This window comes from Stigmatopora nigra, chromosome 2 (assembly GCF_051989575.1).
Source record: "Stigmatopora nigra isolate UIUO_SnigA chromosome 2, RoL_Snig_1.1, whole genome shotgun sequence".
In the NCBI taxonomy this organism is placed as follows: domain Eukaryota; kingdom Metazoa; phylum Chordata; class Actinopteri; order Syngnathiformes; family Syngnathidae; genus Stigmatopora; species Stigmatopora nigra.
The window spans coordinates 12,961,634-12,984,489 of NC_135509.1; the positions used below are offsets into that span (position 1 = coordinate 12,961,634).

At 41.1% G+C, this 22,856-nt stretch overlaps 2 protein-coding genes across 4 annotated transcripts; one reads left to right on the forward strand and one right to left on the reverse strand.

The window, feature by feature from the left end:
• The first annotated feature begins 981 nt into the window (after positions 1–981).
• On the forward strand, positions 982–14,371 carry kcnc1b (potassium voltage-gated channel, Shaw-related subfamily, member 1b). Of its 3 annotated transcripts, none has more exons than XM_077736151.1 (4): positions 991–2,394; positions 7,025–7,940; positions 8,846–9,019; positions 9,948–11,668. In XM_077736151.1, the coding sequence occupies exons 1-4, from the start codon at positions 1,831–1,833 to the stop codon at positions 10,085–10,087; spliced, it is 1,794 nt and encodes a 597-aa protein (XP_077592277.1). In that variant the 5' UTR covers positions 991–1,830; the 3' UTR covers positions 10,088–11,668. The 3 variants fall into 3 exon arrangements, with proteins under 3 accessions (XP_077592292.1, XP_077592277.1, XP_077592283.1); XM_077736157.1 differs by lacking the exon at positions 9,948–11,668 and adding an exon at positions 12,123–14,371 and having other exon boundaries at positions 992–2,394; XM_077736166.1 differs by lacking the exon at positions 8,846–9,019 and having other exon boundaries at positions 982–2,394; positions 7,025–7,918; positions 9,923–11,668.
• Positions 12,879–22,837, reverse strand: sergef (secretion regulating guanine nucleotide exchange factor). The gene is made up of 11 exons (XM_077736203.1): positions 22,665–22,837; positions 22,288–22,426; positions 21,630–21,782; positions 21,353–21,447; positions 21,129–21,189; positions 20,953–21,066; positions 20,804–20,866; positions 20,177–20,335; positions 19,965–20,116; positions 18,109–18,145; positions 12,879–15,200 (listed from the first exon to the last, which is right to left on the reverse strand). Exons 1-11 carry the CDS (start codon positions 22,704–22,706, stop codon positions 15,031–15,033), a joined length of 1,185 nt encoding a protein of 394 aa, XP_077592329.1. The 5' UTR covers positions 22,707–22,837; the 3' UTR covers positions 12,879–15,030.
• Between the last annotated feature and the right edge of the window lie 19 nt (positions 22,838–22,856).

Below are 22,856 nucleotides of genomic sequence, written 5' to 3' on the forward strand. Positions count from 1 at the left end.
AAACCAAAACCCTTCGCCTTTGTGGATAACATCCACTATACTAATATAAAATGTCCTCAATGACAGTCTTTTAAGGTTTAAAACCAAAAGCTAAAAGAAAAATGCTGTGTAAAGACTTCTACAGACAAGTAATAATTAGGAATAATTTGGGGTTATAATTGACAAGCAGACTACATTGCATGTTCCAAATATTTTGATTATTGTACACTTTTGAGTTTATGATAGATCCGAGAAACAGTATCAATAAAAAGTCCACCACAAAATATCTTCGTCATTTCTCCATCTTTTAAAAAACTTAAATAGGGACAATGGATGGATTGACAGAAAATGTAAAATTGTGGTCTGATGAATGCACATTTCAAATTGTTTTTGAAATGTACAGATATCCAAGAGGAAAGAGTGAAAGGGCCACCCAGACCAAAATCAGAGCAAATCAAAAAAATGCTGCATTTGTGATCGAACATGGTGGGATATTAGTATATTTGGGAATGATTTACCTAGTTTCAAATGTTTTTATATCCCAAAACCTGACTTCACTAATTTGGTCAAACATTCCCATCAACACACTCTCATTTTGTATTTCTATACGTTTAATGTAGCAGGAAGCCAGAGTAACTGGATAACATGTACACGACACGTTGGAAAGTGAAAGCAAAGATTCCTCTTCCGTATCCAGGAACTCCGAGGAAGAATTTCTAACCTGCTGCTAGTGTCAAAAAACAATCATCATTACATTAATAGAGGGGGAATTATAATCATCATTAGATTCTGTGTCAGTACACAATGAAGTGTCCAGAGAGAGTGTGCATCTGCTGGGAGTGTATAAAGTGTACTTTAGAGATCAGCAAATATCATAAAGGGGGGCAGAAAAACTCCCTTTTGCAATTATTGGACAACAACGACCTCTGCTGGCGGCTTCCCCTCAGACAATAGCCCCTTCGGTTACGCACAGGCAAAACGGACTCATGTTTACACTTTTAGAGTCTTTCTACTCGCTGTCTCAAACAAAGCAACACTGATTGGTCCCCATGTTGAAATGAATTCGAATGAAACCTCACAGCCTTTCTTAATTCTCACTCATTGCCGATCCCCCTATAAAGTAAGGAGCTTGCATCCCTTATTGGGAGCACCTCATGCCTCCTGGGCGACAAGGAAACCAGGATTTTTGAGCACCGTGATAGGATTGCACCATTAGGGAGTCATCACATGGGCATGCTCCATCTGCTCTGAGAAGGGGAGGCACGCTGCGTGCCTCATTCTTGACTTGGATGTTTTCTTTTCTATCGATCGGAAGCCACACAGACAGCTTCTGACGAGGAGGAGGAGAGGGAGAATTGTCGCTGTTGCTGCCGAGACAAAGAGCTGTAGCCATCAGGCTGTGCGCGTCGCTGTGATGTGAAGGAGGCGCGTCTGGAGGAGGGATTGAACACCAGGAGCAAGACAGGCGCTGTCCGTTCAGCACCCATGCCAGCCAGCAACACGGTCACCTTGCGACCAAAGTCCAGGAGGACTGGTGGCTCTGAATAGTTGAACGCAAGCTCGCTTCTATTGTGCGTTTCCTCTCTGTGGAATCGTGCGGCGATGCCATTGGCCGCGTTCATTTTGGATTTCGCCTCCAGCCTGACAGGTACATCATCGTCAGCAGCATCTTCGTCATCCTCAGCAGCCGCGGCGGCGGGGTCCACATCTCCAAAGCCCGTCGAGCAGTGGTGATTGTTTTTTTTTATTTGCCTGCTTGCCGGGCGAGGAGACGACAGGTGGCTCGACGCCTCGCTCACCTTTGCCGCCATGACGAGGGGAAGTTTACAGAGCGATGTTTGAAGGGGCGCGATGGGCCTGAGCGACGACAAGGATCGCATCGTGATCAACGTGGGAGGGATCAGGCATCAGACGTACCGCAGCACCCTTCGCACCCTACCCGGTACCCGTCTGTCGTGGCTGGCCGAGCCCGACGCCCCCAACCACTTTGACTATGACGCCAAGATCGAGGAGTTCTTTTTTGACCGCCACCCTGGCGTCTTCGCGCACATCCTCAACTACTACAGGACAGGTAAGCTGCACTGCCCCGCCGATGTCTGCGGGCCACTCTACGAGGAAGAGTTGGCCTTTTGGGGCATCGACGAGACGGACGTGGAGCCCTGCTGCTGGATGACCTATCGGCAGCACCGGGAGGCCGAGGAGGCCCTTGATAGTTTCGGTGGGGGGGGACTCCTGGACCTGGGCAACGAGGACGGCGACCCCGAGCAGGAGCACGGCGAGGACGACGTGGATGAAATGACAAGGAGGCTGGCGCACGGAGACTCTCCCGACGCCCGGAGCGGCGCTTTGTGGGGCCGCTGGCAGAGGCGCGTCTGGGCTCTTTTCGAAGACCCCTACTCCTCGAAATATGCAAGGGTGAGTGAGCTCTTTGCACACTTCCTTTTATTCCCTCCACCCTCTTTCAAATTAATCTGGGAATGAATTCATCGCCGCCTAGTGATTTGCTAAGGTGCTCCATGACCTTGAAATTGACGTCCCAGTGCGTGAAAAGGCTGTAAAAAAATCCTTAAGCCAAAATCTAGCCATCAGTAACTCTTCCTAAATAGAAAATGGAAAATAAAGGTCACTTGGGAGTGTGATTGTTATGCATAAAAGTGATATGTATTTACGATTTGCGAAGGAACAACACTGCAACGCAGACACAAATATTCATAAACACTTGTTGCTAGGCAGGGTTCTTGGGGCTGTACCCCCGAGGCTGATTGACGGGCAAGTAAGGGGCCGAGGGTGCACTGCTTCTGGACAGAGCCAATAGGAATAGGAAATCAATCCTTCACACACTAAGTGACTAATCCCAAATATGGATGTCAACGCAACTTAAAGCCATCAAGCTATTATCCATTAAAAAAAAAACTTTTCTCATTAAGAAAAAAGTTATTCTATTTCAGCCTGAAAAATTCAGTCATGTACTTTTCTATTAAAAGGAAAATGCTAAGACTATGAATCCACCTGTTGCACTTTGTCAAAAAGTATACCTCAAGTAAATATGTGCGTGCCTTCAGTCAAATGTTGGAAAATTCAAAACCTTGTCAGCACAAGCTTTTTCCAAACACGTTTAATCTACTATTGGTGAAAAAATAGACAACTTTAAACGGAATTCTGCGATGAATTTGTTTTCATGTTCGGAATTGAAGCAATTCAAGTAATTAGTGAATTAATCTAACTAAGAAAAACAAAGTAATCTTGGGAATGGTAAATAACAGCCACTTGCAGCTTCTCCATGGCAACGTGTCTACGCTGCTTTATTGTCAATGTTGAAATATTCTGAGCAAGATTCACGAATCATAAAGTCAAGAGTTGAGGATTAGCCTTATATTTTGATGGATTTCTAATTTTCCCAACAGCCATTTTCAGGTGATGAAATGTAATCATGCATTCATCCCAAATTTCAATTGAATCACTATTCCTAAAAAAATAGCATGAAAATAAAATGAAACCAGCCTCACAACAAGTTATAAAAGAAAAATTAGGAATGGGATTTCTAGGGTACAAGGTTCCCTGGGTAGAGAGGCTAAATGGGTCAATAGCATATTAGGGAAAGCAGATCTTTGGCACCGCACAGTAACATTTCAGTGGCAAGCCTCCAGAAAATAACAAGTGTGCAGTTAGAGGTGACATTTTTGCTCCTTGCTTTTGGCCATTTTTCCATTTCAAGCCTCTGAACATTGAGAGTGACTATTTCCGCAGATGTTTTTCTGACAAGTGTCCTCCTCTAAAGCCTGCTGTGTTTCATGCTGCTTTAAACAGCTGCAGCAGCCTGATTATCAGGCCCCCCATTCAGTCAGAGCTAACTCTACTAAAAAATTATCACTGTTCATTGATTTAAAAAAAAAAAAAAGGTCTATATATCTCGGTTCAAAGGCCAGGGCATTTTTTGAAATAGAAAAAAAATATGACAGCAGTAATATTACCCAGCTATACTTTTTTTTCCACTGCTTATGACATCAATTATTAAGTGGCATTGAGTAAATGATGTCAGTTTTGATTCAGAGTTGACATTGTTGCAAGGTTGAGGGTTTTAACTCTTTTAGGACACTTAGTGGCATACGTCATAATTATCCAGGCGTGTCAAAAATAGGGGTTATGATATTATTATGAAAGTCTTATGAGACTGTCATCAGAAGATTTCAAATAAAGTGTCACAATAACTACAAGGAAGGAAAATTATGTGTGGACCTAACATAACTGGGAATGTGACGGTTCAGAATGAAACCATGAAAGTCGGTCGGTTTCCATTTAGTCAAAAACCGATACTACAAAGTGTTTATTATGCAAATTTCTTGGAATGCACAAAAACAACATGGTGGCATAATTTATAAGATCCAAAGAAATGAGGATTTAAAAGAAAAGAGCCACAAATGGAGACCTATTTATACCCCTGCTGAATTCTTGCTCAGAAGGTTCAAACATGCACGATTTGTTGACAGAACAAAATGCATTGGCATCAATGCTCGCAAGCGGTGGGTGTGTGATTGACAGTTGACACGGACAGGCATACAGAATGCTAGCACTGACAGGGCAAGTTGTTGTTAAAGTCGTATCACATGTATTACTCATTTTTTTTCTCCATTCAAATGTCAGGTTTTATTTACTATGGCCAAATTCAACAATTTACTCATATTAATTTTACCTTAATATTCGTATCAGAAGGATGAAAAGAGCAACAATTGGATCTATCATTGTCAATGGCAATGTAAGAGTTAACTTTAAGAAAAGTTTAGATGATTTTGTCCTTTTTTTCGAAGCTGCTAATTGACTTGACATAACAAAATATCCATTTAAATTTGCACATGCAACATCTTCGACAGCAAAGATGCTCTGCACGTGCAAAGAAAGTAAGACAGGCAAGAAAATTAATTAGAACTGAGCTACAGACTTAATTACAGACTCTATTCACAGTGGATACATCAGTGGAAAAGGCTTGTCACAGCACATCAGTGCAAGCTCACGGTTTGCCGGCAACAGTGAGAGTTAACCAATAAGCAGGCCATCGTGTTCCACTCTCATACTGTTCCGAAGTGTCACCGAGACAAATCTTGCAAATGGAGGTGTGGTTTGAAGGGTGTAATTGCTCAGAGGCTTTAATGTGTTAAACATTGGACTAAACAAAATTACTACATCTTGGTCTTCAAACAACCTCCATTGGATTAATAAGTTGATTGGCTTTTTGGACTTTTGAATGAAGCATAATATGGAGTGAAACTGTGACTAAAAATGATAGGCATTTTCTTAGTCAATGCAATCACATAATGACATGCCTACATGGCCTGCGTTGTTTCTTTAAGGTGTAATATGTGTGGAATTGTATTGGGATTTGATGGCAGGCTGTTATTTTGTGCATAACATACCGTAGAGGGGGCGTACCTCACGACAATGTTATGCAATACATCACAAGAATAACACACTGTGTGAGCGCTTCAATATTTGTGACCGAATTGAACACGATGAGGATTTGCGTCCTTTCTCAACTAGTTGCACCAACGGTGTTTTTTCCCCCTGTAATGTCATTTCAATGAGTTCAATTTCAATTGAAATTGAAATGAAGCTACCACTGAAAGCTTTTTCCACTAACCACTTCAGAATTATAAATGACGATGCAGATCTGATTGCAAGCTGTGGCACTTAATGAGCAAAATATACCTCATTTTGAGTATGCGTGGAATGAGTGGTTTGTTGCTGTGGCACTCACCTTTTTATTTTTGGGTGCGTAGCTGCGGGGGTTTGTGTGTTTGCACGACGCTTGCGGAGGTCTAACGCAGTACTAAACATTCTGCACTGAATTTTGTGGCCACGTTTAAATGGAGTTTTGGATACCAAAACAGATACTAGATAAAGGAAGGGCCATGGGATAGAACCAAAGACCATGTATTAGAGATCTGTGGACAATAACGCTTACTTGGACAGGAAGCAGACTTTCATCAGCAAACAATTTCCTCCATGCAATTGAAAGAAATGCCACTGATGACTCGGTGTAATGAAGGCCTGCTTTCCATCTCAGCATGCATGAATGGACTTGAATGACTGAGGCGCTGTGTTTTCCCTTTGCTCAGTGGAATATACAATTCTCTCATGCTTAGACATGCCCGCTTCCATTGTCACTCTGTGATTCATTCATTAGTCCGTCTTGGCTCTTAACAAGACTGTACATTATCTCAAGAGTGCACTTAACCTCAGTAAATCAGGACTGATGCAAATTTGGTGTCTTCATCGAGTGATGAAAAATCTCACTCCACAATTGCTCTGCGCATCGACTGATCCGCCCGCCGGTGGCATGCTTCCAGACGTTTCTAACCACCCAACTTGCAGACTGTAATCCAGTATGATCAGATGGGGGGGGGAGGGGGGGGGCGCAAGGACAGTGCCATGATCAATAACAGGGAGAACACACTATCAGTTACTCCTACATATGGAGCTTGTATCAGAAATATCATGAGCTCTATGTGATGAAACGTGATCAGCAGATCAATGGCGATGTGGGGTGAAGTACTCTACTCTACTGTCATCAGGGATGACGTTGGTCGGCCTTAATGGCAGAGCTCATTCCAATTAGCTGCGGCCCACCATGATTCCCAGGAGTTGATTATCCGGTCAGCGTGACCTTGAGTAGGGAAAGACCTGCTGTAAGTGTGGCGCTGAATTCCAGATTCCCGCATTTCCATTTAGTCGTTAATGTTCAGTGTGTGTTATTGCTGACATGGCTTGAAAAATTTGCCGTGACCTTGAGATAGGACAGAGCGAGGAGGGGGTACGAGGGAGTGTTGAGCTCACATTGATTGTTTCCATTTTAATGGTACTTCGGAATCAAGACGCAGACCCCATGACTGTCACTGTTGAATCAGATGATGCCGTTTCAGATTAAATTGCATTGGCCGGGCTTGATTACATTGTATGCTTACTCTCTCTTCTGTCCTTTCTTCACCTTCTCCCCTCTCCCTCCCATTCCTCCCTTTCCAATTGCTTCACCACTCTCCGATTTCCCGCTCAGTGGGTGGCTCTGGCCTCGCTGTTCTTTATCCTGGTGTCCATCACCACGTTCTGTCTGGAGACCCACGAGACTTTTAACCCCATCGTCAACCGCACCGAGATCGAACTGGTGGGCAACGTCACGGTGGAGCACACGTACCAGGAACCAGAGACGGCGGCCTATCTGACCTACATCGAGGGCGTTTGTGTGGTGTGGTTCACTTTTGAATTCCTCATGCGAATAACTTTCTGTCCAAACAAATTTGACTTCATCCGCAACGCTCTGAACATCATCGACTTTGTGGCCATCCTGCCCTTCTACCTGGAAGTGGGCCTTAGCGGTCTCTCGTCAAAGGCAGCTAAGGACGTGTTGGGTTTCCTCCGAGTGGTCCGCTTTGTTAGGATCCTGCGTATCTTCAAACTTACTCGCCATTTTGTGGGACTGAGAGTTCTGGGCCATACCCTGAGAGCCAGCACCAATGAGTTCCTTCTCCTTATCATCTTCTTAGCCCTTGGCGTCCTGATCTTTGCCACCATGATCTACTACGCGGAACGTATCGGCGCAAACCCCAACGACCCCCGAGCCAGCGAGCACACCCAGTTCAAGAACATCCCAATCGGATTCTGGTGGGCGGTGGTGACCATGACGACCCTAGGCTACGGCGACATGTACCCTCAGACCACCTCCGGTATGCTGGTGGGAGCCTTGTGCGCCCTGGCGGGCGTGCTGACCATTGCCATGCCGGTCCCTGTGATTGTCAACAACTTTGGAATGTATTACTCCTTGGCCATGGCGAAACAGAAACTACCAAAGAAAAAAAATCGGCATATCCCACGGGCGCCCCAACCCGGTTCTCCGAACTTCTGTAAATCAAGCATCAGCTCGCAACATCAAAGTCCTATTGCCCACGATGACGTTTTTGAGATCAAGTTTCAAGGTAAGGTGAAGCTCTTTATATTTATAACTAATACATTTCAATAGCTTGTTGACTGAGCAACAGTTTGTTGGCCTGTAGAAGAACACATATCGCCATTCGGCTGTTTCTCTGTTCCCACACTTCAGTCAGATGATGAGTCAGGCATGAGATCAAACAGCAGACTTTCCCAGCACACGATCAATAAAGTACAGGATTTGTGTGAATGGACAGAAAAAGTGATTCAGGCAAATTATTAGTGGTCATGCGCTTGCCTTTTGCGATGTTCATTCAGTCATTCCATGTTTTTTAAGGGGAAAATAAGTGCCACCAATGCCACTGAAAAATCAGTATTCACAGCTATTCCTCCCTGTTGTAGTTCATTGGCATCATTTTCAATAGCTGGGAATGATTTCAATACAATGAAGTGGGGAATGTAATACAAATAACACTAGGGTTTTTAGGAAATTACTAAAAATCATCAATCACTCGCCTTAGCACACCTAACAAATGATATACTGTATTCAATAGAACAGAAAACTTGGTTATTGTTAAACTCTTAGATAAAATGCTAAAAACCTTTGCGCATGGGATGATATGACCCTAAATATACATAAATGACTACAAGACAGATCTACAGGGTGCCGTAAGATGGAGCTTTCTATTCCAGTGACGGAAAACAAAATGCTCCATTTAAAAATGAAAATAAAAACATATATGGGAATATTAGTGTAATTATGTGATTCCTGGGGAATAATGCATTTTTAAAAAGAGCTCTTGTGCACATTTTAGTCTAATTTTCACAGAAATTGAACTCATTCCATGCAATTAAAAGTACTACACATCCAATCCAGCACACCTGGGAGGGTTAGCGCTCAATAATCAATGAAGGTTACTCGACTTTTCTTTTGTTGTTATACTACATAAAGAATCCAAGCTGAACGGCGAGGCCGCTAACGCCGCCCTCGCCAACGAGGACTGCCCACACATCGACCAGGCCATATCTCCAGAGGAAAACTTCAGCCCCAGCGAACGAGAGCGTCCCTGCTTCCTGGTCACCACGGCCGAACGGCCCAAGCACACGGGGGGCAGAGTAAGGAGGGGTACGTACAGTAACAGCCAATCACGGGCCCCAGTAAGATACTGACACGCTACGCTCTAAGGCCCTAGACAGGACACGCCTCTTTTTTTCCCTTCTTTGCAGAGTGTTACACACTCATGAAAACACACGTACACAACTGCAAACCTCTTAATGCGACACACCTTCACAGCAGCTGCTTCTCCTCAATCATTCCCCTTGGGAATTGTACAAAATCTAAGTTAAGGCCAAGCACAATCACCACAAATGTCAATACTAGTTGTCTACATCGACATAATCTATTTTTTGATACCATGCATTATGTAATACCCCTCTTTATTTACTAGTAAGAACAAAAAAAATATTTTGAAGATTTCTATGACCTAGAATTTGCTGTCCTTATGTGCTTGAGAATATATATTCATGTGCTTTGTGTGTATCATGTATGTATGTGTTTTTAACAAAAAAATACCATGTGGGATCCTGATTTGAGTGCAATGCTCTTGGCCATAATGGTGCATGACGTGTCTTGCTGATGGGTGCTATTAGAATGGTGAAGGAGCACAACACAAATAGACCTTCTTGAACTAAAAATTCAAGTTTTTGACGCAAACATTCCCAATGAAGCTGCGCGAGCGTGTAACCACGCATCGAAAAATAAAATTCCACAGTAGCTTTCCGCCATTCCCTACCTAAGGTGCCTACCTGTTATGGTGTTCTACTCCGAACCATTCCAGTACCACCCGGTGCATGTCCTTTTACTCCGGATTCACTCAATGCATGTAGAAATCAGATGTGTCTCAAGTCTGAGTTGACCTCTCTCTATGGAGTCAAAAACAAGAAAGCAACAGGTGTAGTATTATCAACAAGGAGCACAAAAAATGACATCGACACATATGTCATGGATCCAGTGCTACAGTGTACTCAGAACGTTCTCTGTTTTTCAACTGAAGGTTATGAAAAGCCTTGGAGCCTTAACAGCATGTCTGGCATGAGCGGGGATGCCTCTGGAGTGTCCTCAGTGTCCGCCCTGCCCTGCAGCCCACCCTGTCTAATGCAGCACTCACATTCTCCCATCCCATCCATTATGTAGCATGGTTGAGTAGCAGATACAATGCCAATGGAAGGCCAGTCCACACGTCTCCTATTTTTGTTTTCTGTCAATAACCCCAAACCCTTTATATGATTTTTTTGCTTTTTCACATATACCCTCGTTCCTGCTCCTCATTTTTATTTTCCTTTCCCTGGAAAACTGTATCTCAACTGTTCTGATACTCCAGCTTTCTAAAGGGTTTGCTTGGGTGGGGGGCATCATCCCATCTTAAGCTAGGAGTCACACAAATCGCTCTTCAACAGGCTAACTCGACTTTTCTCCCCCTTCGTTGACTCCATTGCCTGTTGCTCTGTTGCTTTTGATCTCACGTACTTTTCAGCCAACAACGTTTTCTTTTACTTTTTTCTTTTTTTTTAATTCTCATCTGCTTCTGACAATTCTGTGAAAGAATCTTTCATAAAATGCAACATTATGCTGGACATTAACCACACATTGCTTTTAATACATATCTAATATGTACTATTGACAGATGTTAAGGAAACTCCTCATAAGAGCTTTGTATGTTGCAAAGTAGAGAAGTTACAATTTTGAAAGCGCAAAGCGGACATTGTTTTGAGTGGCCACATCCGGATAAAAAAAACAAAACAAAAAAAAATAAGAAAAAAGCACAGAGAGCAAACGCAGCAAGATGGTGTCCCTTGCACTATGGAGATGATTCCTATGATACTAGTGATGAATAATGTCAACAGAACAAAAAAACTGTTGGTGACCTTTGCATGAACTGCATGAGAAATTATGTTCTACAAGAAGCTAACTGTATTGCAGTACCTGTACGAGAAAACCTTGTCTTTCAAAAGCATCAAAAAGCTTTGCCATTTTTATGCATTTCTGAGACAGCTTTACAAAGAGACTCAGTCATAGCAAGATTTTTATGTAGCTGCCATTCTTTGCCTTTCCCCAATATATCGTTCACATTATTGTATTGATTTGACCACTGAAATTTGGAAATTATGTCACTTGAGGTAATTGGCATCAATCTTGCTCTAAAGCTGTAATAAGCCGCTTAGGATTTTATTTTACAATACGAATGACTCTTTAGTTATTATTCAAAGAAATCCAGCAAATATTCTTTTGGAGAGGAAAAACAATTAGCACATAATATAGTATTATATGTATCCAGTATATAATAAACTAGAGATTTCAATAAAAGTACAGAAACATAATATTAAAAGACCTAAAAACTATACTTTGATATGGTTCCTATAATTATATGCATTTCTTTCATGGCACTTTAACAGATTATATGTTGACCAATGTAAAGTTTGGCAAATTTCTCCTAAAATTAAGTGCACAAGTCCATTTAGTCTGGATGAGCAGAGTTTTACATTTCAATTCATGTCTTTTGTGGTGATTATTGGACATTACATAGTTAAAAAAATTACAAAAAAAACTTGTGAAGATTTATTGTGAAGAGATGCAGGTGGGGGGAGGGAAAGTATGGGGTGTGAGTCTTCTTGGGGAAAGGTAATTGCATGTACTATTTTCATTTATGCAACAGAAAAGTATTCTAATAAAAAAAATGTACAGATAGTCCTTGCATGAAATAAATTTTGTATTCAATGAGCGTTTAGACTCCATTTTTCTTCAACAACACATGCATACACATCTTTCCCTCCGTCTAGAATTGTGTATGGTTACTGAAGAGAAACAAAACAAGGTGCCAATGAGAGCATGACGAGAAAAAATATATATAAAAAAAACGCATGAAAATGACTGAAAAATATGTCTCAACCTCTCGACGGCCGCATGATCGGGCATGTTTATTAACCGACTCTGAGTCCGGACCAGACAATACATCTTTGTCTGATGCCTTGGCTACGCATGGGAATACACATGGTAAAGCTGTCTTTACCATGAGAGACTAACGGAGCACTTTTTATTTTAATCCTCCAAGTGTCATTTCACCTCTCCCTACGCCACGGAGGTATCAGCCATCACCATTAATTCCAACATCAAACATTCTTGGTGTAGTAATTTCTTTTCATTATTGTTTTTTTTTTGTATATGTTTTTAGAGACCCAGAGACAGCACCGGAGCAGACAACCAGCCGAGTCAGTTTGTGTTATGAACCATGGTGTACCGACCACTATGTGTATGACCCATAATGACCCATCACCTACTTGATAGTGCTGTAGCAATGTTGTGTGTATTACTTAGTACTTTTAAATGGGTGTGACAGTGGCAACCAGAACACCACAAACTCGGCATACGTGTAGCACTGAGGACGTTTTGTTGTCAAGCCTTATGTAGCTAAGTATCTGTGACTGGTGACTGTGTTGTAAATCTGTGTGCCTATTTTCTGTGTGTGTGTGTGCCAGTGCTGTAATTATGCTTTTATTTATGTGTGCTGACGTCATGTGTACCAATGTTTTGGAGTGAACGTCAAATATTTATGTGATCCCTGTGTTTAGAGAGTCAAAAGTGGTCACTCGGATTTTTTAATCACCTTTGCCTTTTCACCTCAAAAACGTTGAAACACGCTGTGATATTTGCACTCATGCTCACTTTTCTTTCTTTTTTTAAATTTTTTTTAGATTTTTGCACTACTCTACTTTTATCATTCTTGGGATTTTTTATTAATTTAAATGTTTAGTCAAAACTCCACTCATACTTGAACTTGATCTTTACCTGGGATTTTTGAGGCATTAACTAATCACATTTGCTGTTGAAAAAATAGTCCAGAACTCGCTGTTGAGGGTTAAATTGCATTTAACAAAGCCAAAATTGTTATGCATTTTAATGAAGAACATATTTGCAGTGTTTTTTTCAGTTGATAATTAAGGAAAATACCTTAAAATACTTTATAGTTTTCTCACAGTTCAAACTACAGTAGTAACTCCTGTACTGCCAAATGCCAAAACACTGTATACACACAATACTGGACAAGTGCCTCTGCCATGTAAATTCTTCAAAAGTCACTTTTTTAACATGATTTCATTTCACTGAGACAGTCAATAATAATTAATGGACTCACATAAGCTAAATGGCACGTCACAAAGTAGACAGAGTTAATATGTAAAGTTAACGCTTCTTCTAAAATACCAAGTGTGCCATGTCATTATTTGAAAGGAATAAATCTTGTCGTTTAGATGAAATTAAACGAAAACCCCGAGACGTAGTATAAATAAACCTTTGTGTGAAAGAATCTAAATATGCAAATCACATTTTTTTTAACAACTAAGATAATGGAGATGGTTTAATCACTTGAATCAGGTAAATAGTACCTGGCAATATAGGCACACACCGTTTACAGTCTGAACTTGTGAAATCTGTACCTGCATACAGTCTGTTTTTCTCCTTCATCATCCCATTTAAGTCTGAGTAGGCCATTGACAGCGCATAGAACAGTGTGTTTGATCATGTGTGACAGCTTGAGATATCCACAATTGATAAGTTAAAAGTGTAGCCGCATTTAAAAACGTCAGGAAATATGGGCTATTGTTTACCTCCACTATTACAAATTGGGGAAAACTAAAATTTTGTCTTTTCTATTTTTAAACCAAGATTTTTTTTTCTTTACAGGGATGCACTTGATCAACATCTTGTCTTGCGCTTCAAAAAAATTGAGCACTAATTTAAAGCTTAAAGTTAAACAGAGTACCAATTGGAAGGCTGATCCAGCTTTTATTTGATTGGACAACAAAACAACTACTACAATATGGAAAACAAGTATACGTTTGATAAAAAAAATGCTTTCAAAAGTATAAACAAGTTTTTTTTTCCATTTAAAAACTGTTATTTTACAGGTATGTCATGACTTATATGCACAGGGACCTATAGTAGATCAGCAGTGAAAGGCAATAAGCACCATAAACTAGTATGGATCAAATACAATAGAAATATTTAAAGTAGAGTTTTAGTGGTATGTAGGTTGATGAAAGTAAAAAGGGACCAACTTTTTAACAAACACCTACAATTACACTGCCGATCAACTACCGGGAATTCTGTGTTAGTCATTGGGTGAGCTACATTATCATTTAAACACACAAGGACAACCAAGTTGAATGTGTGCTGTCGAGTGCGATTTAAAGACTGCGTGAGTGTTTGTGTCTTGAACACCGTGCAATTTGTGGCTAGTCCTCTTAGTCGGGTGTTCAGTGGTAGTTTTGATTGGTTTGTTGATTCAGGGTTTACGGTGTCTTTTCTGAACATTGCAATTCAGACTTGTACAAGAAATAGTGTTAAATAAAATCTAAAAAAATAAATAAATATCAAACAAGAGATTTGCAGAGGGTGTTCGTTAATTCATTGTTTGAAAAATCTTAAAACAACGAGTGATACATATTTTGATTGTATAGTTATATTTTAAATAAAAGCAGCAATCAATAGAATGCAGTAAAAACCTTATTCAACAAGGGTCCTCCCAATGCCCTTGACATGTAGTTAGTCCCAAGGTATTGCATTGCAGATCTCTGCATTACTCATAAATATGCAAAGTGGGTCAAATGCAGCATGCAAACTTCCCCTTGTGAAATACATCATGTGTAGCGAGTTAAAGTGGCACTATGATCAACATTTCTGATTGGGAGTGTTACCATAAAACAAGTGGAAACTAAGTTCAAATGCATTAAAAAAAAGGCCCGGGGGATGAAAGATGAAGCTGTATATTCAGGCCCAACCCTCATCCTCAAAGCCTTCATTTATTCAGGACCAACAAAGCAAAAGGATCCACAAGGTGTATAAATGACCATGTCATGCAAAGATAGCGCCTGTGCTGATGACCTGCCTTGAGAAAGGATGACCGCTGAGATAAAAAACGTGCACACACTGCGAGGTATTTGTAGCTTGTACGTGCTTCTCTTCATCCACATAAAAAGTTCTGGTGAAAGCCACTGCATAAATGCTCCACTACGGGCGAGTAACAAACTTAAGCTAATCAGTCCGATGACCGTTCATTCACAAAAGAAGTCCGTATAGGGAACTCAGGTGAAATGATTGGTATTCTCCACGCACACCGCCATAGAGTGTCCGGCCCCACAGCCAATGACAAGAGGAGTGAGGTCGGGAAGGAGCCGTGGCTCAAACACGTCGGCCAGCGAGCCGTCTCCACACATTCCGTGTTCGTTCCAGCCCCAGGAAAGGAGACGCTCCCCTGAGAAGGAGAGGGATCAGGGGTCAGTGTGGCAACACGTCAGCTAATAATAGCAGATTGGAAGTGGGTGGGCGAGGCAGAGTTGCGGGAAAAGAGAGGAGAAATCAGAAAACCAAGCTACACAGGGCTGACATGCAATGGGCACGTAATAATAAAGCCTCCCTTCTCATCACAGCTGGACAGCTTGTCAGTGGGTGTGGTCAGGGCCCCATCGCCGAGGAGACACGTGCCATGGCAACACGGTTACCTAATAGGCTCCATTACCATGGCAACAGAAGCGAGCTTGCTTTCTCAAGGATAACACATCCGCCAGCTCTCCCATTCTTGCTGTCGTGTGTCTTTCATGCTTTGTCTCATCAAACGGGAGAGGAGCACCGGCGGGGCGGATTTGGACGCGCGCACCCAAAACATATGCCAGCGAGCAGACCAAGATATCATGCCAGCAAGCTTATGTCCGTGTGGCACACGGCCAGTAAGGGCTATGAAAAGAAATGCCTGTCAGCCTTAAGATAGGGCATTTAGTAGTTACAAATAAATAAATAAAAAATGTTTATGTTGATCGGTTAGAAGTGAAATTACCACTTTTAAAACATTGCCCTGACTGGAAGACAGATTCTTATTTGGGCACAGTGCTTTATTCATGGCCTCACTGACAGGAACATACCGCACATCAGTGTTTCCATGGCAACTAAGTGCTGCACTTTCTGCACAACAAAAAAAAAAAGGTTTGGAATCAAGACGCTCAAACCAAAAGCAATATTCCAGTCAACACATCCTGTTTTTAAACGGCTGTGCGAAAGTCAAATAATTAACACTTGTAAAGTTGGGCGAGATCATTTTTTGGATGATTTTTTAGGAACAAAACCAATAATCAATTTCTGCCATGGACCAAAAGAAAAAAAAATGTTGATCTACTGGCAAAAAGACCCCCTTTGGACCTTCTCCTACCTCTGGCCGCAAATCCCACAAATGAGGAGCATGTCCTCAGGTGTAAATGTTGGAGAGTCATAACCCGCAACAAATATCATGAGCAGCATGCAGCTCTTGCTTGGTTTCCGCCTGACCTACTTGAGCACCAGAAATAGCAGCACTCAGTTCTCAACTTCCAATGCTGTTTTGCTATTTCATTGCCCCTACTGCCACCGCGCTCAAGACGGATGGAGGAGAGCGCGGCAGGAAAAGTTCACTGCAGCGCTCCCTTTGCCTGTTCTGCCTTCTTATTGTCTAGAGCAGGGGTGGGCTAAGGATGGCCAATGCCAGGCATTTACATTATTATGAGGTCACCTCTTAACTCATTGGCTGCCACAGACCGTGTTAGACAAAGGTAACACTTTTTTTAAACATGAAGTCAAAAGTGTCAAGAGCCTAATCTAGGATATCTTGTACGGTAAGCAATATATATACAAACAAAAAGGCCAAGCGATGACGCAGAAGCCACAGAAACAATCAACTTAGATGTCAGTTAAAGGGCTGTAAACTGCATTGAAACACGTTCTACCTGAGTTGTCGGATTCATTCCAGTTGAAAACTAAGAAATAATAGACCAGCGGTGGCAAACACGTGGCTCTCGAGTCGCATGAATGCAGCGCTTTGCTTCTTATCCTATTTTCTATATACTGTGGCTCTTTTTGCCTCAATTCATGTTTCTCTTACTTTTCTTCTCTCTTAAAACACACTTTAATTCATCAGGGCTCATTCAAAACAAATAATAAATGATATTCAAAAAATAATTTGGCAGATTGGATTGTTGTTTTGTAAGGGGAAGAAAGTGCAATGGTGAATAATATAGTTTTAATTGTGTGTTTTTGTGTGTGTTTCTGTCTGTTTTGGCAGGTCATTCCCTGGTGTTTACATTTTTGCTCCGTGTTTAACTTGCTTGCCAACTCGGTAATAGACAATTGGGTAAAAAGGCCAATCTAACCATTTTAAGTTCCATATTATATCTTTCTCAGTTTTTCCTTAATAGTCCTTTAATAGAGCAATTGAGGTCTTGCCAGTGCATTTGGATTTTAATATTTTTCTTGTATACTTCTTTTCTGAATTATGCATATCACGTTCCCATTTTAAAATCCGAACGTGGGCCGTGATCAGAAAAGTTGCTCAGCCCTGCACAAGAGCTCTTAGGAGGTGATGATGACGTCCCGTTCCCACTCACTATTTCTTCATTTTGACAGCCTGTCTGAACAGTTTACAATGACGCTTTTAAAAATATCTGCATGTGCTTAGAAGAGACATTCTTCTTGTGTTTCAGCTCCCTCAGATGTATTTATATTCACTCTGATGTAACAACTAGGTCAGCGTTCAAACTTTAATGTGAGAAAATTTGGACTTCTAAAAATCATTCTTCATGCGAGCTGGTGACTTTCTGGCAGGGCACGAAAAGGATCATCTTTGAATATTTCATGAGGAGGCACAAGAACATTTGTTGGGTTGTCATTGTGCAATGTGTAACATTTAACTCTTCTGCCACCCCATCTCCAAATCCTCCAACAGTAAAAAGTGGCCTGTGAATGCATGTGTGACTAATTCAGCTCATTTACAGGCCTGTTCGCGCAATTGCATCTGTCAGTGATCCCCATCCTAAGCGGGCTGTAATTACTTCTTTCTGGAAAATGCCACAGAACGAGGTGGTGACCGCAGACTTCTTGGGAAGACGACATCAAAGATTCACGGGGAAGTGTAATCTCTAATGTATTGGACAAGACATTTCTTCAGGAATCTCTTGGTAAGGCAAAGGAACCTTTTTCTAATGTAAATTGTTGTTTCAGGGGCTAATATGACACGATAGTGTGAGCTTTGCTTATAGCTAGTGGAGTTGGGTGAGTATTTGAACCAGATTTTTACAAATATAACCTCCTTTCTGAAAGGAAAAGCAACCATATGGCAGTTCTTTAAGGATTGTACTCACCTATGGTGGCAAGGTTATGTTCAGATCCACAAGCGATCTGCGGGGAAAGAAGAAGACATTAATATGCATGCTGCGGGCTGACACTGAACTTTTACAAAGGACAGCATTGCCCAAAATTGCTGAGACACCAGAAAACAGCAAACTAAGACAAAAGTACATTTCAAAATCATTTACCATAGTAAGTAAGGATATTTGTTCCCATCAAAAAATAAACACAATATTAATAATGCAAGAAATTGTAAATAAAAATGATATTCTCTATACACAGTATACATCCTAAAGCTACAAATTGGTAACTGCTGGAGTTCAAATTTTCATGTTAAGTTTTGCATTACGTTTCTAACAAAAATATAAAATAAAACCAAGTAAACAATGATCAATTCTCATATAAAAAAAGAAAACTCATCAACAAAAAACGTCATTACACGGCACAATCAACTCAAGCAATATTTATCTAGTATGGCTCTTCATTTCTCAGTCTTTTTAGATTAACCTCCCACTCTATCATTCTATAGCACAGAGGATTCACATTTAACTATAATAGTACACTATTTATTATCATATTTATTCACTTTAGCTGCCTACTTTTTGTTTCAACTCCATCATAAAAGACTGGCAAGTAAGCAAGTGACAGGTTTTTATTTGTTATGCTCATATACCTCATAAAGATGTGACAGCTAACTAAACATTGACTGTGTGGGTGTGGTACGCACATCATGGCGAGCCCTGTCGGGTTAAGCGATTCATTGTCCACTCAGCAAATCTATCTTTCACCTTTAGCTTGACGCACATAAGGTGTTGCTGCAATGACATACATGGCGGCTGCCGCAATGGTGATCCCCGCACGTTACAAAAGAACGATCCGCATTTCACCCACGACCGACCTTGACATCTGTTCTATTGCCACTCCTCTCCTGGCATACAGCAACAATTCTGACCACAGGTTAAGTGCTATAGCCATACAATGGCCCCAATGGGGTTTAAAAAAATACTCTGACTGTGCAAGACATTAATGGTTTTCTCCCTTGTGGATCATCATAGAAACGTGTGCATGCTTTTCTTTGCACGTGTAATGATGTATTTCAACAAGGTGTCTCCTCCCTCTTGGTGATGGATCCCATCCATATCAAACAACTTTCAGCTTCCTTTTATTCATTTATGGGTGTTGGCTGCCTCCTCTTGGATTTACTAAGCACTACATGATCCCTAACTCACCATTAGTCTGGATTAGAGAACGCAGAAATATGTAATTCTATTCCATTAACGATGATTTAACTTCTTTCCATTAATTAGCAAAAACTGGAAGTGATTATACACTGGCCACATAGTTGTATATTCGGAAAGAATAAGGTTGGTTGTCACCATTTTATCTCTTTCATGAACATTTCGTCATCAAATTCTTAAAGATCACTCTTTCCTTGACAAACCCAATATATGATTGTTCACCTTTTTATTAATAAAGACGTATTATCAAGCAAAGATAGAGATTTATCTGCCTCACAGTTCTGAGATCAAGAGTTCAATCCAATCCCAACTTGTTTTTAAATAACACCTAAAAAAATAGGCATCAAGGAAACCTAAATCCAAACTGTAGCTTTTATTTTTAACTTTCATTACTTGAAACATATTGTGGAACCTAGAGGGCCCTTTTCCCTTTTTTCAAAATTAATTTATTCTTAGCACAAAGTGAGGTGACACTCTACAGCAGAGGCAATGTGGATTTTTTATTGCCACAATTGTGATCCATTCAATATTAACACCGGTGAGACCGACCACTGGAGGTCAGTTTATTGCAAATGTGACAACCAACCCCGTTCCCCCCGACAAAGATTGCTTTATGTTATAATCATTTTTACCTGCGTGGCTCCACAGAGACCTTTCACCTCGGCAGGGAGGAAGGCCTTGCTGCTATTGTCTGCTGACCGGTGCTCAGAATTCGGGCCAGCTGCCAAAGGGCGACCAAGTTGTCCGTAATTTCCTCTACCCCAAGTGAACACTCTCCCTCTTTCTGCAAGGAATTACTTGCATTATTTCAGTGTTGCACCTTAACAAACATGCCGCCTCTCACCTGTTTGGGCTATAACGTGCGTCCAACCACTCCACACATTTACAACTTTCTCTCCAGATAGCAGCGAGCGATCGAGTGGAGCCGGAGTGGCAATGAAGGCTTCAGTGGCAGTCAGCTGATTGTGCTTGTTGCTTCCCCACAGAAACAGATCACCATCTCCTGCACGCAACAACGGCGACTACATTAGTCTTCATTTGGCAGAAGCGGGGCAGTAATCAGGAGCCACTGATCCACTAATTACAGGACACACAAAAGGATAGAAGCTTATAGTGTGCATGACAGTCATTATTTGCAAACCAAGGGCAGAAAAATAATTGAACAGCACTTGTATACATGGCTTTCAAATGATAGTCTTTTGACAGTCCTACATGTATGCGTACTTTAAAAGCCTCATTGAATAATTTCCCCATTAGGTGGAAGTGAATTCTCATCTTTCAATGAAATTGGTGACCAGTACTTGCTATATAAAATAATTCTAAATAGTGAGACCACAATAAAATATAGAGTAGATAATTTTAGGCACTCGCACCTCAGTAATCAGTGTATTTGGCTTTTGAGGGAGGGGGCTTGTTTTTTTGACTCTTGAACAAAAAGTATGTGTGTTGTGCAGTATTCTCCAAGCTATACCTGTCAGGCACACACAATGCGCCGAGCCCGCGGCAACAACACGAGCCTTCTCTTGAGTCAAACCTGCAACAAGGTCAAAAATATTTTTGTCATCAAATAAAACTATTTTAAGCATTAGTTCAATATCTGTAAACAAGCCTATTTCTTACCTGGCACCAAAGAAGGAACCTTGGAGTTGAGGTGTGCTGGAACAGGGTTTGGACTAAGTGCTCTCTTGGCTTGGCTACAGAGACCTGTCCCCCATTGGTAGACACATCCTGAGTCTGAGAGCAGAATTCATTGATGACCGTAAACACAGTGATTCATTTATAATTGTACTGTATACCTGTGATGGCTAGAGCATGTCGGAGGCCTGCTGCTATGTTTATCACACAGTCCTTTAGATCCTAAGAATAAGCCAAAAACAAGAAGAATAAATGACAATCTGAATCATAAAGTGAATATACACTTAACAATGACTCTGGGTACTTATATAGGATTTAAATCACTGACCACTGTACAAATGGGTAAAACACCAAAACATAAATTGCAAATTCATTATGTGCTCACCTGTATGAGAATTAGTTTTGCAGAGTGGGAAGTCACATGGCCAGTACCAAGCTGTCCAAACACATTGGAGCCACACGCTAATAAATTACCACAATCTGTGTGAAAGAAAAATAATTAGCAGTTAGAATAAGTGATTGCATGTTGGACTTTTTAGATTTTTTTTTTTAAGTGAAGCATGCCAGTAATCTTGTATGCAAATCAGAAGTTTTAAATTCTATCTGTCAGTGATCTGTATGTTCCTTTGTAAGAAAATGATGATCATCACTCATGTAATTACCAGTAAGGAGAAGAGTAAAATCCCAGCCACAGGCGACATTTGTGACTCTCTGATTCAGGCCTGAGATGTGTTGAAGTGTTGAGCAGTTGGCAGTGTGTCCGAGTCCAAGCTGGCCCCTGTTATTCTGCCCACACGTGAACGCCTTTCCATCATCTGGACAACCACACACAATGGCAACTCTTTATACAAAACCCAGTAACAAACTGGTCACTGTGAGATAAAATACATCATAGAGGATAAGCGATACAGAAAAGGAACAAATGAATACAAGATAATCCGAATTTCGAATATGCATTCATTCATTTCCTGAACCGCTTATCCTCACAGGGGGTGCTGCAGCTTATCCCAGATAACTATCGGCATCAGGCGGGGAGGAAACACCGTAAATGGGTGGCCAGCCAACCATTCATAACTAGGGTCAATTTTAAGTTTTCAATGAGCCTACCTTGCATGTTTTGGGGATTTAGGAGACAACCAGAATACCCACAGAAAACCCATACAAGCTCAAGGAGAACATGCAAACAAGATATACAGCCCAAAAAGGCAAATAAAATATTGCAATTAATGTACAATACTTATATTGATTTGAATATATTTTGAATAGTGAGGGCAAAATTAAACGTAGATACAATTACAGACAAAATGAACAATAACTTACCAGTGACAACCACTGTGTGTCCCCCACCACCGCAAAGAAGCCGGACAGTCCCTTCCTGTAAAGCAGCCTTGATGGAGATCTTCGGGACTGCCTGATCCTCTTCATGTCCCTGATCAAGCTGCCCGTAGCTGTTCGCACCCTGACAGACATGTCCATTAATACCTGCCAACCATTGATCTTTTTATAAAACTTTGTTTTAAAGGATATTCTTTGCTGGTCGCCTAAAGACGCTGTGATTGATGCTAAACATGTTTATTCCTATTAGATTAACAGATGAGCATCGGTACGACGTACACTGGCATAGAAACATTCTTAATACGTAATAAAAACAAAGATCAGTCCAAAAGTGCAAATATAGGAGTTGTTTTGGAACTTACCCACGCTACCAAACAAAACTCCTGCAGCGAGGTAGTTGCCATGAGCCGTAAATGACTGTTTCACGACACTGTCGTACTACAAAACCTTTTTGCCTTGCTGCTTCTGTTTTCAACTGATTGTAGTATTTTAAGATTTTTAGTATTTAACAGCCGATCTTGTCCTGAAATTGGAATAAAAGAATAGTAGTACTA

Bases quoted from the DNA above. Each gene is read 5' to 3' on its own strand.
- sergef (XM_077736203.1), bottom strand. From the start codon at position 22,706: ATGGCAACTACCTCGCTGCAGGAGTTTTGTTTGGTAGCGTGG. The intron at 22,427-22,664 runs GTAAGTTCCAAA...CATGTCTGTCAG, and splicing joins AGTTTTGTTTGGTAGCGTGG to GGTGCGAACAGCTACGGGCA. The intron at 20,336-20,803 runs GTATAGCTTGGA...TGTTGCGTGCAG, and splicing joins GCATTGTGTGTGCCTGACAG to GAGATGGTGATCTGTTTCTG.
- kcnc1b (XM_077736151.1), top strand. From the start codon at position 1,831: ATGGGCCTGAGCGACGACAAGGATCGCATCGTGATCAACGTGGGAGGG. The intron at 2,395-7,024 runs GTGAGTGAGCTC...TTTCCCGCTCAG, and splicing joins ACTCCTCGAAATATGCAAGG to TGGGTGGCTCTGGCCTCGCT. The intron at 7,941-8,845 runs GTAAGGTGAAGC...TACTACATAAAG, and splicing joins TTTTGAGATCAAGTTTCAAG to AATCCAAGCTGAACGGCGAG.